The 15,975-nt window shown below is 40.2% G+C and overlaps 1 protein-coding gene across 5 annotated transcripts in view; it reads right to left on the bottom strand.

The window, feature by feature from the left end:
• esrrga (estrogen-related receptor gamma a) overlaps positions 1 to 15,975 on the bottom strand; it is an 88,193-nt gene that overhangs the window by 30,654 nt on the left and 41,564 nt on the right. For 3 of the 5 annotated variants that reach the window (XM_042486879.2, XM_088079202.1, XM_088079216.1), the window contains exons 5-6: positions 8,358 to 8,468; positions 5,003 to 5,185 (exon numbers count right to left, since the gene is read on the bottom strand). In XM_042486879.2, coding sequence (XP_042342813.2) covers positions 5,003 to 5,185; positions 8,358 to 8,468 — 294 coding nt within the window. The remainder of the gene's footprint in view (positions 1 to 5,002; positions 5,186 to 8,357; positions 8,469 to 15,975) is intronic. The other 2 variants (XM_088079211.1, XM_088079208.1) reach the window with 1 other exon arrangement.

Below are 15,975 nucleotides of genomic sequence, written 5' to 3' on the forward strand. Positions count from 1 at the left end.
GGAATTTCAACACCCACCTCCGAATCCAAACAAGGACTAAGAGGAAGAAAGAAGAAAAGATAGAAGGCCAATAAATGGCTAAAGGAGACAGGAAGAGAGCATGAGGCAAGAGGACTTCCCTCTTCACTGCCTATCCCATCACCACCACCCAAACCCCTTCTCCCATATCTCCATAAAGGCCGATTAAATGAATAGACAGACAGCAACCCCCCTCCGCCACCTCCCTTCCCCCCAGTTTTACAGCTCAATCATACTGCGTTACTGCCGACACATAGACTGCTTATCCTGAGTGTCAAAATTGAAAAGGGAACGAAAGAAAAGAGAGGGAGAAAGACTGTAAAGAAAAGAAAGAGCAAGTAAGAGGAGATAGTGAAGCAGGAGAATAGCGGAGGGGAAGTGGGGGGCGGCCCAAGAGCAATTTCTTCCTTGAATAAAGAAAGAATGGGGGAGGGGGTTGTAAAAAAAAAAAACACTAATGGCAAGGCCTCTGGTTCTGGTAAAATAGACTGTGTTATAGGTTCTGGCTCTCGTTCGTTGATTCATTCATTTGTTCGTTCCTTGCTCTTTCGTCAAGTCAAGTGCTCGCCTGTCTGTCTTTCTCTTTTGTGTCCACGAGTCTAGATAAGAGCTGCTGGCATGACTGCCCGGTAGTCGTTTAGTTATTATTGAGAGAGAGAGAGAGAGAGAGAGAGAGAGAGAGAGAGAGAGAGGAGGATGGAGTATAAGGAACAGAGAAGAGAGGATGAAAAGACTAATTCTACAGACAGATAAATGGCTCATTTTGAATGGCCTTTCTTTCTTTTAATTCACTCTCTCATTCGCTCCTGTTCAACTATTTGCCTCCTCCTCTCACCTGACCGCTCCATGTTCATGTTCAACACACACACACATACACACACACACACACACACACTTGACTATGACATGCAGCCTAATATGCAACTGGAGTTGTCTCTATGAGAGGTATTAAAATGAGATCTTCTCTTCACTAATCCATATTATTGGACGCCAAAGTCTTTCACGCCCGCTGAATAATAACTGACAATATTTTCACATAGCCACAGTTTCCTGAGAGTGACAGTATACTGGTCATATACTAATATTCTAATATATTTGTGCATGTGTGAGGTTACTCGTTTGAATCAGCAAAAACGCGTCTAACACTTGTCTGTGTTTACGTGTTTGTATGCATTTCATCTCTCTCTTTCACACACACACACACACACACACACACACACACACACACACACACACACACACACACACACACACACGTGCATGTGTGAGCTGCACACGTGTGATTGTGTCCCATTCCTTGTGGGATAACAACAGACACACACTGGGTCTGAAACCTCATTTTCCTCTCCTAATGACATATCAAATGTTTGCATATAGGCCATATCAGTATGGAAATGAGCGTGCACACACACATACACACACGGCTTTAGAATAAAAGAACCAATCAAAGAGATATGTGTGTATATGTGTGTGTGCTGTCACCAGTCTCTAAGGTTGGGCGAGTCTCTGTGTCAAACATGACTAGCAGCGCACACACACACTCAAACACACGTACACGTACCCTAGCCTTGTTATCCCGGGGCCTGTCTTGCAGGCAGCCTCTCTAACGCTGAGTGATGTTTAAATTAGTTTACAATTTAGCCTCCTCGCTATCCGCAGACGGCTCTTAACTCAGTGTGTGTATGCAATGTGTTTTTGTGTGTGTGTGTTTGTGCGTGTGTGAGCGTAACAAATTGTTGCCAGTACGGCAGACATCTAATGACTTCAAATTAGCTGCCTGGCGCTCGCCTTGACACGTTGTTACCACTGTTAGCAGCCTGTGTGTGCCCGTATGTGCGTATGAGTGTATGTGTGTGTGTGTGTGTATGCAGCACAGCACAGCCATATCATGAAGCATAAATTGGCTTCAACTCTCCTCCCTTTGCCTCTGACTTTTTTTTCTCTTCTGTTTCTCTGTCTCTCTCCATCAATTTGATTAAAAAAATTACTGTACCATGGCAAGCAGAGACGTGTGCATGTGTGTGTTCACATGTACACCCTGCACATAGTCAGTCAAACACGCACGCACTCACACACACAGACAGATACACATAGGCTTGACAAGATGTGAAACAAGTAGGGTGCAAAAAGGTTAACAGATCTATTCTATTCTATTCTATTCTATTCAAGACTTAACTCATTGTAGACTCTATTATTTGTCTTGTGTGTGTGTGTGTGTGTGTGTGTGTGTTTGTGTAAGAGTCTGATAAAGAATGTTGAGAAGACTTATTTCTTTCTGACAATCCTTCCCACCCTGAGTGAGCAGTAGATCACTTTTTGTGTGTACATGTCCAGGTGTGTGTGTGTGTGTGTGTGTGTGTGTGTGTGTGTGTGTGTGTGAGAGAGAGAGTATTAGATCAGTGTTCAGTGTTGTAAACAATGAGGATTTCATAAGGTGTTCACATCTTACACACACACAAGGAAGATGAAGAGTTCTATCTTTCTCTGTGAGCAGTGGATTGCCTTTCTCGTTCATCTAATCACGCCATCTTCTCTCCTCCAAGCAATCGTTGCGCTTTGCTCCCCCCACACAGAAAGCTGCACACACACACATGTGCACACACTCGGCCCAGCTCATAATCTGGCCAACTCAGTCCACTCACTTGTGAAAGTAGTGGGCAAAGGAAAAGGCAATCTCAATCCAAAACAATACAGTAAATATGCATTGTGTGTACACTTGTGTGTGTATATATGTTTGTGAGTCCTCTGTGTTTATGTATATATAGTAGGTGCATCCCAGAGGTATGGGGAGAGAGACAGAGAGAGCAGGGGAGAAAGATAAATGGATTAAAATAGAAGGCATGAAAGAGTATAACGCAGGACAGAGAGATTACAGGAAAGCAGACAGGATTGGAACGAGGCTATATGTTGTTTGGAAAGAGAAAAATAAATATTCAGAGGGCTATACTTGGTATATGGATCGATATATATGTCTGCTTACTGCCCATATAGCAGCGCATAGATCAATACGCTAACAAGAAGCAATGCATATTCCCATCCCTCTCTCTCCCGCGCTCGTCATCTCTTTTTCCTCTTTCTCTCCGTTATTTTCACATTTATTGATAAGATATAATACGTATCATTTGGAGCCCCTGTTATCCAATGCCATTGACTTTATTGTCATAGATTTACGCAGCATGACTGAGTGGTATTTATGCCTCTAATCTGGTGCTTCCCTCTATACTGTCACAACCCCCCATACTGTTTGAGCAGCGGCAACAGGGAGTAATTCTATTCTACTCTGTAACCATATTTCCGGTCGACAATGGGACTAATCTTTGTGCTAATCTGTGTTAATCTGAGACGCTGCTCTTCCCTCCTCTCTTCTGTCACAGCAGGCTCCTTCACTTAAACCAAAACCAGATTAAAGTTTTCATCTCATACGTCTTGCTCCTCGTCTTTCTCTTCAATTCAGCTTCCACAGCCAGATGCATTTGTCGCATCAGTCTTGCTTTTCACCTCTCTTTTGTTTAGTTATTTTTGTGTTTTTGTGCTCATTTGTGTTACTGTCATTATTACAATCCTCTCATCTTGTAGTCAGGATACAATATTGATAGAGAAGGAGTTATTCTAACAGATTATGTTACATTCCTCTGTTTTAGTTATGGATCTGTTGAGTTACACATATGTACTAAAAGCTAAAGCAGACATTCTACTGTATATATCAAAAACTAGTCAGCATAGTGTCATTAGAATGTGACATTTTCACTTTCGGTTTGATTTACATCATCTGCTGTATAAAAAAGCTCTCTGCAGTAGTATTTTAAATTCTAAGATGTTTACGACTTTTTTTTAATCACTTCAAAAACATTTTACCACAAAGCATGTTCTGTGTCCGCATACACATTTTGCAGGGTGCTTTGTAGAACTTTTCCAAAGGATTTTTAACCAAATTTAAGACTGATTTTTGGGACAAAACACCTTTTTTCTTAATCAATCATTGTAGCTGAGTATAAATACGGTAAGTAGAATATATATGTGGTCCTCTGCAGACGTAGGTTTCATGCAGGAACATGGTTGTTAGAGTGAGTTTGGTTACAATTTACCAACAGGTAAGTGCATGTATAAAATAAAAATACAGTACTAAGTTCAGTTGAAGGTTTAAAAGATTTGTAACATAAGAAATTTGACTTTTACACAGAAGAACTTGACTAATTTAAAAAAATATTAATTAAAGCTCGATAAATAAAATTAGATAAATGCTTGTGGCAATTAAGACCTCACAAAGTCAAATAAAAGGCTTTTGACAAATGACTTTAAAGCCTAATATTTTCAAAATAAATTAAAAACTAAAACTAAACAAAATCTAAAAAAAAACCCTTTTTTCTATTCATCATGCAATGTTCTAACAGCCACAGGGGAAGAGCTTTACTTATAACATCCTCATTGTGTATTTTTCTGACATAATTGTAACCCAACTTTTAATACCAGTACATACACAGTTCACCAGGAGGGTAAAGCTGGGCTTTCAAAGGGCATTGCCATATATATTGCACAGTGACTCAAAGACACACCCACATACATGTCAAATATAAGGGGATTGGACACTTTGGTTCAAAGGTCAGAATATCTGCTTGTTTGTGTATGTGTGTGTGCATGAAGGTGCTATACCAGTAAGGGCATTTGGTTGGTCAGGTGGAGGAGTCAACAGTTCACACCGTCTGAGTGTAAGGATTAGGGTGAAAGGTCACGCCTTAGCACCAGGTGTACTTGTGTGTATGTAAGTGTGCATCTGGAGCAGTTGATTCCGACCTTGTGCTCGGCCAATTCACACAGCATGTGTGTCTATCCTGTATATGTGCGTGTGTGTGTGTATGAAATCTCCTATATTCTGGAATTGGAAAAAAAAATGCATGTATGGACATATGCGTGTGGTCATGCCACAACATGGAGTCAGGTTGGGTTCAGTGTGAAAGCCAGGATCCAGCAGTTTTGTCCCTCCTACCTGGGATATGTTTGGCCCAGCCGATGTTGACCACCAGCTCTCTGTCCGCCAGGTCACACAGCGTAGTCAGGGCCTTGATGTCGCTGTCTGGTACTGTTGGGTCAGGCATAGCGTAAATCTTCTCTGGCTCGGCCACCAGCAGGTGAGAGACGATTTTGTTATCTGCAAGGCAGCCAAAGGCAACTGACATGACCACCAGACAAGGAGAAAGACACAGAGACAGAGAGATGGTGAATTTTTGCCGTATTAGGCTGCAAGCTGTTCCACACCAATCCGGTGCAAAAAATGTGAAAGGTCATATGCAAAGTCCCTTCAAACATGGCTCGCTAGATAAAACATATGTCCAAATGTGTTTCTACACGTAGCAACAGAAGTAGCTGACATGTTGCATCACATCAACACATAATACAGTGCAGTGTTCTCCATAATGTACAGTACACAAACCATGATGTAGAATAATACACATAAAGCATTTTACACATATAATGTACATATTAGAGGTTGACTGATTTATCAGTAAGGAGGTATTAAACACTGTCATTACTGGTGGAACCTGGCTCATAGAGTACATCATCTACTGGCGCTGAAAGTTATATCAACCAATTAATCGTCAATCAGCTTTTTTCTGTTGCAAACTATTGTTATTGTATCAGCTGCTAAAAATGGATTGACCTCTAATATATACAGTCTATATGTGTGTATGTATTGTATTGTATACAAATATGCACAACTGAAAGAACTTAAATTTGTTTGAAAGAAACTTGTGATGTAATTAAACCTCTAAAAACACACATACTTAAAAAAATGTATTTTAATGTAAAAGTAAACTTTCAAAATTATCTTTAAAATCATGTTTATTGTTAATTATACTGTATACAGTATGTTATATAATGAAACACAGTTGGGTTTTTTTCCTCCGTGCACTGTCAGATGACAGTTTTTATGCCACTTTATTCAAAAATATGTGATGGAAACAAGATTAAATCAGAGGATGCCTGACTACAAGGCCTTGTAACGTGCTGTGGAATTTCTCAACAATCAAGCAATAGATAATTGATCTGATTCCAGTAATTTGGCAGGACTGAAGATGACAAAAGATCAAAAAATTATTGAAACGTTTCCAGTGTAGGAGACGCTTCAAGGTGCGATTAAAGGCGATTACTGCTGGTGATACAGGTTGCTTAAAACGCCGCCTTTTGTATCACAGGCCTTAAGAAGCTCCGCCGAAACATACAGGAGGGAAAGATAATTCTGAAAGCCAAACAGCTCAGCTGGTAATGGTGACATGTGGTGATGAGATCTCTATGGCCCATTAGTAACAGACTGATACCCTGCTTCCAAATTAATCCACTGACTAATCAAGCATGGGAATAATAACAGAGGATAGAAGAGCAAGAGCAGAGCGGAGCAGAGCGAGGGATAGAGGAAAAGAGAGAGAGGGAGATAAGCAAAGAAAAAAATGGGGGAAGACAGACAGGTAGAAATAGAGCCATGGACAGATTGTAAAAGACAGACAGGAAGAGTTGAGAGAGCGACAGCTAGATAGAGATAAACAGCAAGAGAGAGTGAAACAGAGTTGGGGGGATGAGTTGTGTATTGATCTCACACTCTCCACCCCCAATTCTGTTACACACATACACACACACACACACACACACACACACACACACACACACACACATGCACACAAACACACACACTTGTACACAGATATATTCTTTCCATCCTCTTCCCTCTAGCTCCAGCACCAGGGTCGTTTGAGCCAAACCAATCCCAGTCACACTGCAGTATCTGTGGGTAAATCTTATTTAATGTTTCCCTAATTAGAATCAATGGAAGCCCATTTCCAAACCCTGGGCTATTGTTCTGTTCTCACACAATCAATGGGGACGCTGAGGCTAGGGATTGGGCTACAGATAGATAGGCCGTGTGCGTGTATCTGAGAGAGAGACAGAGGGACAGAAAGATTTTTTTTTGCGCGTATTGACTGTGTGTGAGAGAAAAGGAACAAGAGAGACACAGGAAGCCTGTATCAATGCTATAGTTTTTGTTTTTAGTGCAGAAAGAGATTTGTGTTCATACATATATTAAGGAAAAGATGCAAATAAGGATCAGAACCTCAATAACTATCATAAGTGGTCAGTGGTGATGAGTAAACAACTCATGTTGGAACTCTGTTTCAAAATGTGACAAATGCTTGATAAAAATAATGAGATTAAAGAGTCAAATATAACAAACCAAGAAAACGTGAAGCTTGTAATTCAGTTAGCTGGGACACACACATGCTCTGTGTATGCAAACACCACTATTGTAAACACCCACACAGTGTGTAAGTGTAAACACATTCATATTATCCCATCATTTCATGATTAGTAGTGCAGAAGTCCCGGTAAGCTGTCGTGCAGCCATTCAGCATATTGGCCTAAAGCAGAATATGCTCCAGCTTTAAGCAAAATGGGCTTTGGGGACCAAGCTGCTAAACACTCAATCTGCACTGCATGTGTGTATGTGTGTGTGTCATGTGTGCGAGCAGACGCTTAGCTAAAGAGCTAACTCTAGTTTGATGTGGTTGCCAGATTGGATTTAATCCGGATTAGGGTTCTGGCTGTTCCCCCTCCCTCCCTCCCTCCCTCTTGCCTTTCCTCCCCTCTTCTCTCTCTCTCTGAGAAACCTCATTTAGTCTCTTCCTCTGTCTCCACCTGTCTCTCTTTCACTCTCACTCACTCTCTCCCTTGTTAATTTTTCAATCATCAGGCTTTGGCGATGGTTTTATTCTTTAAAAAACGCAGCCAATCCAGCCGCAGCTAAATGAATACCTTTATAGTGAAATATTACACACATAAAATGTTATGACCCCAAACTGGTAGCAGTAGAGGCAGGGAGATAAACTTGGTCCCAAACAGATGGGCTTCTCACTACCCTGTGTCTATTTATGTGTGCGTGTGTGTTTGTGTGTCTGTGTTGAATTTTTTTATTTTTTTTTTACTGTCCAACTGTCTCCATTAAGACACGAACTGATGGCAGTTCCTTGTACTTCTGATCGCCGGACAACGACTCTCGTCTACACTGCCTGCACATTATGATACAATATGCTAGAATTTGAATGTTTTCTGCTCATGTACTGGGAGGGATTTTCTGGTGCACAGTCCTTCATTGTTCCCTGTGCACACAGTGTCAGATGCTGTTGTCTCTGTGGCACATATGTGAGTATGAGTTACTCTGCATGGAGGACTGTATGCAAATTTCTGTCCTTGAGAACCACTGTTCAACTTCGCAGAGAAAAGGTCTATTACATGCACTGTAGCCAGTCAGCGTTAGTGTGTGTGTGTGTGTGTGTATGTGTGTGTTTTCTTACATGGCTTCTTGGGAGGCAGAGCCAGCTGTGGGTTCAGGTATGGACTGTTGTCCGCATCTATCCGGCGCTTATACTTCTGTCTCCCACCGCGAACCCTGTCCAGACGAACACCTGTAAGAAATGAAAGAAGTGCATCAATACACTGTTTGTGACCCTTGCTTTAAGAGAAAAAACAAACTTTTGAGCTTTTTGAATACTTAACAAGAAGGAATATAAATAAATATTACACTATAATATGAGAAGAGAGAGTGCATTGTAAAATATGACAAGTTGATATTATTTAAAGTAATCTTTGAGACTGTTTGCCTTAAAAAAGTAAAGAAACATAACCATGAATCTTAAGTTAAGTTTACGTTAAATCCAATTAGTAAGTTTACTTGAAATTTAGCTATATTTACTTAATTTTGTGAAGTTGTTGCAACTTAAAAATGAAAAGTGCGATTACCGGGTTCTTTCTCAGTGTTAACAAGTTTAATAAACTAAGGGGATTTTACCAATGATAAAGTTTTTAATAAAGAGATTTGCGAGTTCTGTACTCTTAACATGTTTAACATAAAAATAGGATTGACTAGTTTGCAACCAGCAGAATACAGATATATAGCACAGTGCATTTGGTTTACTGAAGTTGCAATAGCTTAGAAAGATGATTTAATTACACTTGTCATTTTTAGGTTGCAACAACCTCACAAAATTAAGTAAAAATAACTAAATTTTAAGTAAACTTATACAGTTAGATATAAAGTTAACATAAATTAAGATTAATAGTTATATTTACTTACATTTTTCTGGGCAATCAGTTTTCTAGATTATTTTTCTTATTATTATATATTATTATATTATTATAAGTAAAATCAACTTGTCAGATTTTACAGTGTGGGAATGAGATGAAAACATGCAGCCTGGAACAAGATAGCATGTGATGTCAGGGAGTAAAGCGGTGACAGTTATGCTGTTTCTGCAGCACATACGTGTGTCTGTGTCTGTTAACACGCCAACACTTTTATATCATTGTGAAGCTTGCTAAACTCGCCTGCCTCTTTTATTCTTCAACAAGCCTAATTTATAGAGACACCATTGGGGTAAAAGGCCTCTTTCTCTCTCTCATGTCGTCTCTCTGGCTTTCTGACTTCCTCTTTTCCTGTCTCTTGCCCAATCTCCGTCTCTCTCTCTCTCTCTCTCTCTCTGTCTGTCTCGTTAATTAATTGACACAAAGGAGTCCTAATTTAATTAGGCCTATCTCTCAGGGGATTGGATGTTACCGTGGTTACCACTTAAAGATGGATAAGGAAGACAGAGGTGTCATGTACCCTGGAGGAGGAGAGGAAGAATCTGGAATTCTGTTTAGACCGTTCAGAAATAAAACAATGCTCAATTAAGACAATAATCATCTACAGAAACTTCACCAACATGTGGTCTAGAGGGGGAAAAAGTTATCCTAATACTGAACACCAAAAAATATTATATAAACATCCCCTCGTATTGCTTCACAGTGCACCGATGTTAAAGTTTTTTTGAGGCAGGTGTATTAAAACAGTGTGGATTTAAATGTATAGACAGAGAGAGAAAAAGAAAGAGAGGTGGGTAAAAAGAGTGAGAGCAAGAGGGAGATTTGCTAACACACCGAGATTTAAATCCTCTGAAAAATGTGCTGACCACGACCAAGACAACATGCCAAAGAGATTTAACAGAAAGACTACCTATTGGCAGTAAAGAAAAAAAATTGTCAGGGAGCATGTTTGCTCATTCACCTGCATTTATACGGGCTTGTAAGTGCACGTGTCTCTCTGTTTTATTTGTGTTTTGAACACGTGTGCATTTTGATGGCCGCTTTTGTTCAAAGCATCTTACCTTGACGCACATTTTTCCTGCGGTGATGCAGTCGTTTAGGAACCTCTAACTGGTCGAGGCAGCAGTCAACTCAGTGAACTGAACATGACATGCATCTGTTTGTGTATGTGTGTGTGTGTGTTTGTGTGTGTGCGCTTGAGACGAAAATAGGTAGACAGAAGGGCTGACAGTCCAGGTACAGTGGGGGAGGGGGAGGGGGCAGTGTCAGCAAACGGTCAAGAAACTCTTAACACCAGGGGGTACAAACCCACTCACACACCCACTCTGTCTCTCTTTCACACACACATTCACACAACGTCTATGTTTCTCTAACCCACACCCCTACGTTGTGTTTGGGTAAGCCCCAGCAAGCAGCTTGCTCAGTCACTACCTGGGTCAGTGGTTGGTCAGAAGAGGAGAGGGAGACGGAGAGAAGGAGTTAGAGAAGGATGTCAGAAGCGAGGAAGAAAGTGAATGTTTGGAAGGGATGAACAAATTAAGACTTTTAGAATTTAGGGTTTGAGGAAGAGCGTAAATCAATAGGTGAGTTTGTCTCAGTCATACGGCGGCATATATTCAAGACACATATTCAAAGTGAGAAATTAAATTAAAATTTGATGCAACTATCAAAAAGGAGATTTTGGGCAAACATCTGTTTCCCATGTGTCATTGCTTGTGAGTCTAATTATGATAAGCCCACAGCTTCTGCTAAAGTCTTCAATCACATACCTACTTTGAGTCACTATTTAAGAAAAATTCTCAGACAAAAGACAGACAAATGCAAAACACACATGGTGCCATCAAATATATGGGTAGCACCACCAGTCTGGCCACTAATCTGAGAAGGCAGCATGGTATCAAAACAGAAAAAACAGAGCTGACTGTAATGTTAGCAGCGACAGCAGTTAACTCTTTGCAAACTGGATCAACAAAAAAATTTACCTGAAATTTTGCTTTAAAAACTGAATGTTCAGAAAATTATATTTATAATTTTATATACTAAATTATGTATTCAATTTGATTCAATTTTCAGCACATTTTCTGAGGTCATGTTCTTATTTGCTTTTTTCTCATTTTTCCTTTTTCTTGTTTAAGGTAATATTCTTTTAACTTTTTACTAACATCTTTCTAATTTTTGGGCCATATCTTAAGTTGCTTATTGCCTTCTTTGTATGTTTTTGAAAGAAGCAAGCAAATTTGCTCAGGTTTCCAAGAGTTAACCTGAAGCAATGAAAACATGTGCACTCTTGCTGTTAGCTGCTGCCCTCCTGGTTAGAGACAGTGCCATTATTCACGTGATTTTCTATGTAAAGTACAACACAGAAATTGGTAGATGATGACAGCCCATTCATTGACAGTCTTATTTACTCTAAATCTGCACAAAACTGAATGTAGTCAATCTAGAGACACTTGCTATTGTATGACTGTCTATTGCACGCACACATCTAACCCATCACACACAACCTCTCACAAACGGACTCTCAATTTTTCACTTTCTCTTTTCCTTATACCTAAAAGACCCAGTGCTGAGCTGAGCTCACTTTATAAAGAGCCCTCTCTAACTACCTCATCTATTTTCCACCAAATTAACTCTCTCTCAGCACTGATTAATGATCAAATCTAAATGAATCAAATTAAAAATTGAAAATTATATTTCCAAAGCCCACAAAAAGAGACAGGAGGAGGCTAGGGGGAGAGTGAGAGTGCTCTACCTCCTCTTAACAAATGAGCCTTCAAGTCGTAAAGAATGGGCGAGAGAGAGGAGAGGAGAGGAGAGGAGAGGAGAGGAGAGGAGAGGAGAGGAGAGGAGAGGAAAATGACTGAGGGGGAGGAAAAAATAAAATGTGAAGTAAAAAAAGGAAAGAAAAGGGAAGAACAGAATAATTGAACAATGAATGGGTAAGAAATGGAATAAAAAGGCAGGGAGAAAAGAAATAAAATTTAGATAAAAAAATGAAAAAAAAAGCATTAATTGAAGATTATGATAAAAGAAAGAAGAAGACAGAAGAACAGTGGAGCACAGGTTGAGAAATAAGAGGAGAAGGGGAGAGGTAAGTAATGGAGGGGCTTGTAAACAAAAGAAGAAAGGAGGATGAGAAAAAATGAAATGATAAAGAAAAGAGGGATGAAGTAAGGGCTAATAAAAGGAAATGAGATAGGAATGGAATAATGACAGAAAAGGAAAGCTCCATGGAAGAAAAACAAAATCCACAGAGGTTATACCCCTTAATTATTATGTCAACTAACAGGACATCTCAGTCTACTGCTCCTACCTCCACACACTCACACACGGGAAGACGTCTCACAGTTTGCCCCGATTTTTTGTGTTACACAGAGCAGAGTGTGTACAAACTGTGTAATATACCATATAATTAATAATACCTGTTTTACACACTGTTTTTAAACACGTTTAGTACCACTTTTATCATATGCTGCGCACACACTTGCACACAGTGACAGTGATGAAGGTGTATCTTTCCCATCGTGGGAATATTGCTGTCTGTCAATAGCCCGACCTGCACTGATCACATCAGCATAGATTTTACACTGCACTGGCGTCACTCTGTGTCAGCGCACGTGCGTGTGTGAACAGTTGAGGGATTGCGAGTGAAATGCCTTTGACACCTAAGTGCTTTTGAAGAGAGAACCGGCAAGCATGGAAAGAGAAAGATAGAGGAGCACGAGGAAGAGAGGAAAGACGAGAAAAAGACACAAAATGGATTGGATTGGTCAATGATATGATAAGAGAATGGGAGGATGAAAGAGGGCGAGGATGGGAGTGAGGGATTGAGTGAAGGGAGGAGTAGGAAGACAAATAAAATGATTGATTTCTGTTGATCACAGCAAAGAGAGAAGGATGACAAAAAGCACAAGAGGAAGAGAGTGTTTAAAGAGGCACGGACAGGGAGAGTGAGAGTGAGAGAGCGTAGTTTTATGGTAATTGAAGTTGTAACAGGGTTGAAGTCTCTCTACCACCTTAGACCAGGTTATCACCTTATGTTTCTCTGTGTGTGTACTTGTGAGTGTGTGTGTGAGACCCCAGTGTTGATGTAATAACATAAAGGCTTTTCCTATGTGGGTTTAACAACTGATGGGCCAGTAGATTGGGTAAGACAACAGACCCATTTAAATCTAATGTGTGTGTGTGTGCGTGTCTATGAATTATCTACATGTGAGGAAGAAGTTGAAATAACATCACCCCCCCAAAAAAAACAACATATGTGCATATGTAGCTACAGGAATACCACAATACAGTGGTGTTTCATATCAGTGTTGGAGTCAAAATGATTGTTGTTTTACATCTGTTTTCCTGCACACATTAAAATAAAACTGACACAGAGAGATTAAATAGAGACCGAAAATAAAGAGAGCATAGATGGTTAGGGCAAAAGTTGAAGTCAACTGGGTTAAATCGGAGTCTGTTAAAGTATGACCCCGGTAATTGTGAAAAAATCACAAAAATTGGCCATTAAATTACAGATTGCTGACTTTGGGTTGACCGGTTTATGGTATGGCTCCAGGAGACTTTTTGGTACATTTTTGGATGTTACATGTACCTATACCAATTTTTGCACATGTACTTCTTTAAATCTTTTGAGGGGGCCCTACTGAGCTCTTTTTACATCCATTTTTTAACAGCACGAGATGCATAAAATATCAAATTTTCAACCAGTTCTGTTAAGTGTGCGAAGTTTCATGAGCATTTCAGCATCAAAATTGTGATAAATTTAGGTGAAAAAATGATAATTCCCTCAGTTTCAATAGGCCATTTGCCCGCCTGCAGTTGATGCTCAGGTCCTAATAAAGAGAGCATGTGGTGGAGGGGAGGTTAAGAAGAAAGTGTGTGTAGTGTCATGCAGTGACGTTTGTTTAGACCAGAACAGATCAGAACAGCACTGCCTGAGGCAGCAGGCAGGTGGCTGTCACTGGTGAGTGAATATGTGTGTGTGTGTGTGTGTGTGTGTGTGTGTGCGTTTGTGTGAATGTGAGCTTGTGAGTGAGAACAGTTGAATCCTCTTAAAAACGTTTCCTTTTCTCCATTAATGGCCCCTTTTCTTGTTTAAGAAGTACATGGCTAAATTTGCACAACTATTCTGCACCCAACATTTCTGAGATGAGGGAATTTATTTTCCTCTCTTCTGAATTAGTAATTTGCTGACACCAAAGAAAAACAACAACTTGCTCAGTAATAACGAGGGATATGTTCAATTAGTCAACTGGTGGATTAACCCTTTGAAACCTGCGCAAATTGGCTTGATTTCTTTGAAAAACATAGGAAGAATACAATGACCGATGAAAGATGAAATTACCAAAAAAAAGTAGCACGAAATTAAATTAAGAAAGTACAAGAAAATTATCTTAAGATTAATTTAAAAAAAAAAAAGAAAATAAAGAGAAAAAAGAAAGTTAAAAAAGGAGATGACCTGGAAAAACTGCTTAAAATATATAATAATTTTGTGACGTACTTTTAAATATGTTAATAGGATTGTTAAAAATACAGTTTTTCTATGGCTTCGTTCTTTTTTCTGACATTTTTTCCAAGCTTTTAAAAAAATAATTTTCTACATCTACTAATTTCTGGCAATTTGTGGAACATTTCTTACCAAGTTGTTGTTTTTTAAAGACAAGGCACCAATTTGCTAAGGGTTCAAAGGTTTAAATACCTGTGAAAGGTATCTGAAAGACACACAGGAAAGAGTGTCACTCCAGTCTAGACTCAAGTCGAGTCGTGTTGAGTCGAGTCCAGTACTCTCCTCTCCTCTCCAGACAAACAGAAATAAACTGTATGTGAAAGAGAGCGGACCACTTAGGCAGATCTCTCGTCACAGTATTTCCATTATCGCCCCTTTCTTGCTGGGGTGCAACCAGATGCCAGTCATACACACAAACACTCACACACACTCACTCAGGACAGACGCTACAGGGCCAGATTTAGCTACAAGTTTCCCATGGGGGAACACCAGACGCCACCAGTTGTCTGGCGCTCCCCTCCTCTGTTTCCCCGTCCTCTTCTCTTGTCTCCTCCCATCTCCCCATCACTCGCTCTCTCCTCCTCTAGTCATCCTCTTCTTTCATTCTTTCCTTCCTTTTTGTATCCTCCTCATCTATCAACCCACAAACTGTCTTTTTCTTGTCATTTCATCTTCTCTTCCTTTTAATTTAACCTTTTAATCACTGATATCTTTAAGGAAATGTAACTGTCTTTGTGTGTTTTGTGTGTGAACATGTGTCGGCCGGTCGCCTTGATTGTGGTGTGCATGACTGTGTGTGTGTGTGTGTGTGTGTGTGCAGCAATGAGATTGGATAGCAGCGGTCAGGACTGTTGAGCTATGAACAGAGTTATGACGCACACTGCCAGCTGTAGACACACACACTCACACAGACTGGGGTCTTCCACCCGATCTCACTCATTAGGTCTTAGAGGCCGTGGGGAGCACGGCCAAAGTTGGCACGAGCCGTTAGCGTGTGTCTGTGTGTGTCTGTGTGTGCGTGGGGCAGTGTGCCAAGGTTTATATTTGCAGTCCGTGGACTTGTCTCTCTAGTCGTCTACCATCTGAATCCAGCTGGCCGTTTACGGCAATATAGAGATGGAGGCTTTGGTTTTGGATTCAGCCCATTCTGTCTGTTTAACCACGATTCATCAGACGTGCCATCATCAAAGCTGCTATGTTGTAAGGGAGCAAATCTGTCAATATGACCATATGTACAATGTACATGCATACTGAATATTGCTGGCTCCGGGTGTGTGTGCCTCTGCCAAAGCCTTTCATGTTCAAATGTCTGATCTGTG

The sequence above is a fragment of the Plectropomus leopardus genome, chromosome 1 (genome assembly GCF_026936395.1).
Source record: "Plectropomus leopardus strain MGB_pleo_1.0 chromosome 1, ASM2693639v1, whole genome shotgun sequence".
Taxonomy (NCBI): Eukaryota; Metazoa; Chordata; class Actinopteri; order Perciformes; family Serranidae; genus Plectropomus; species Plectropomus leopardus.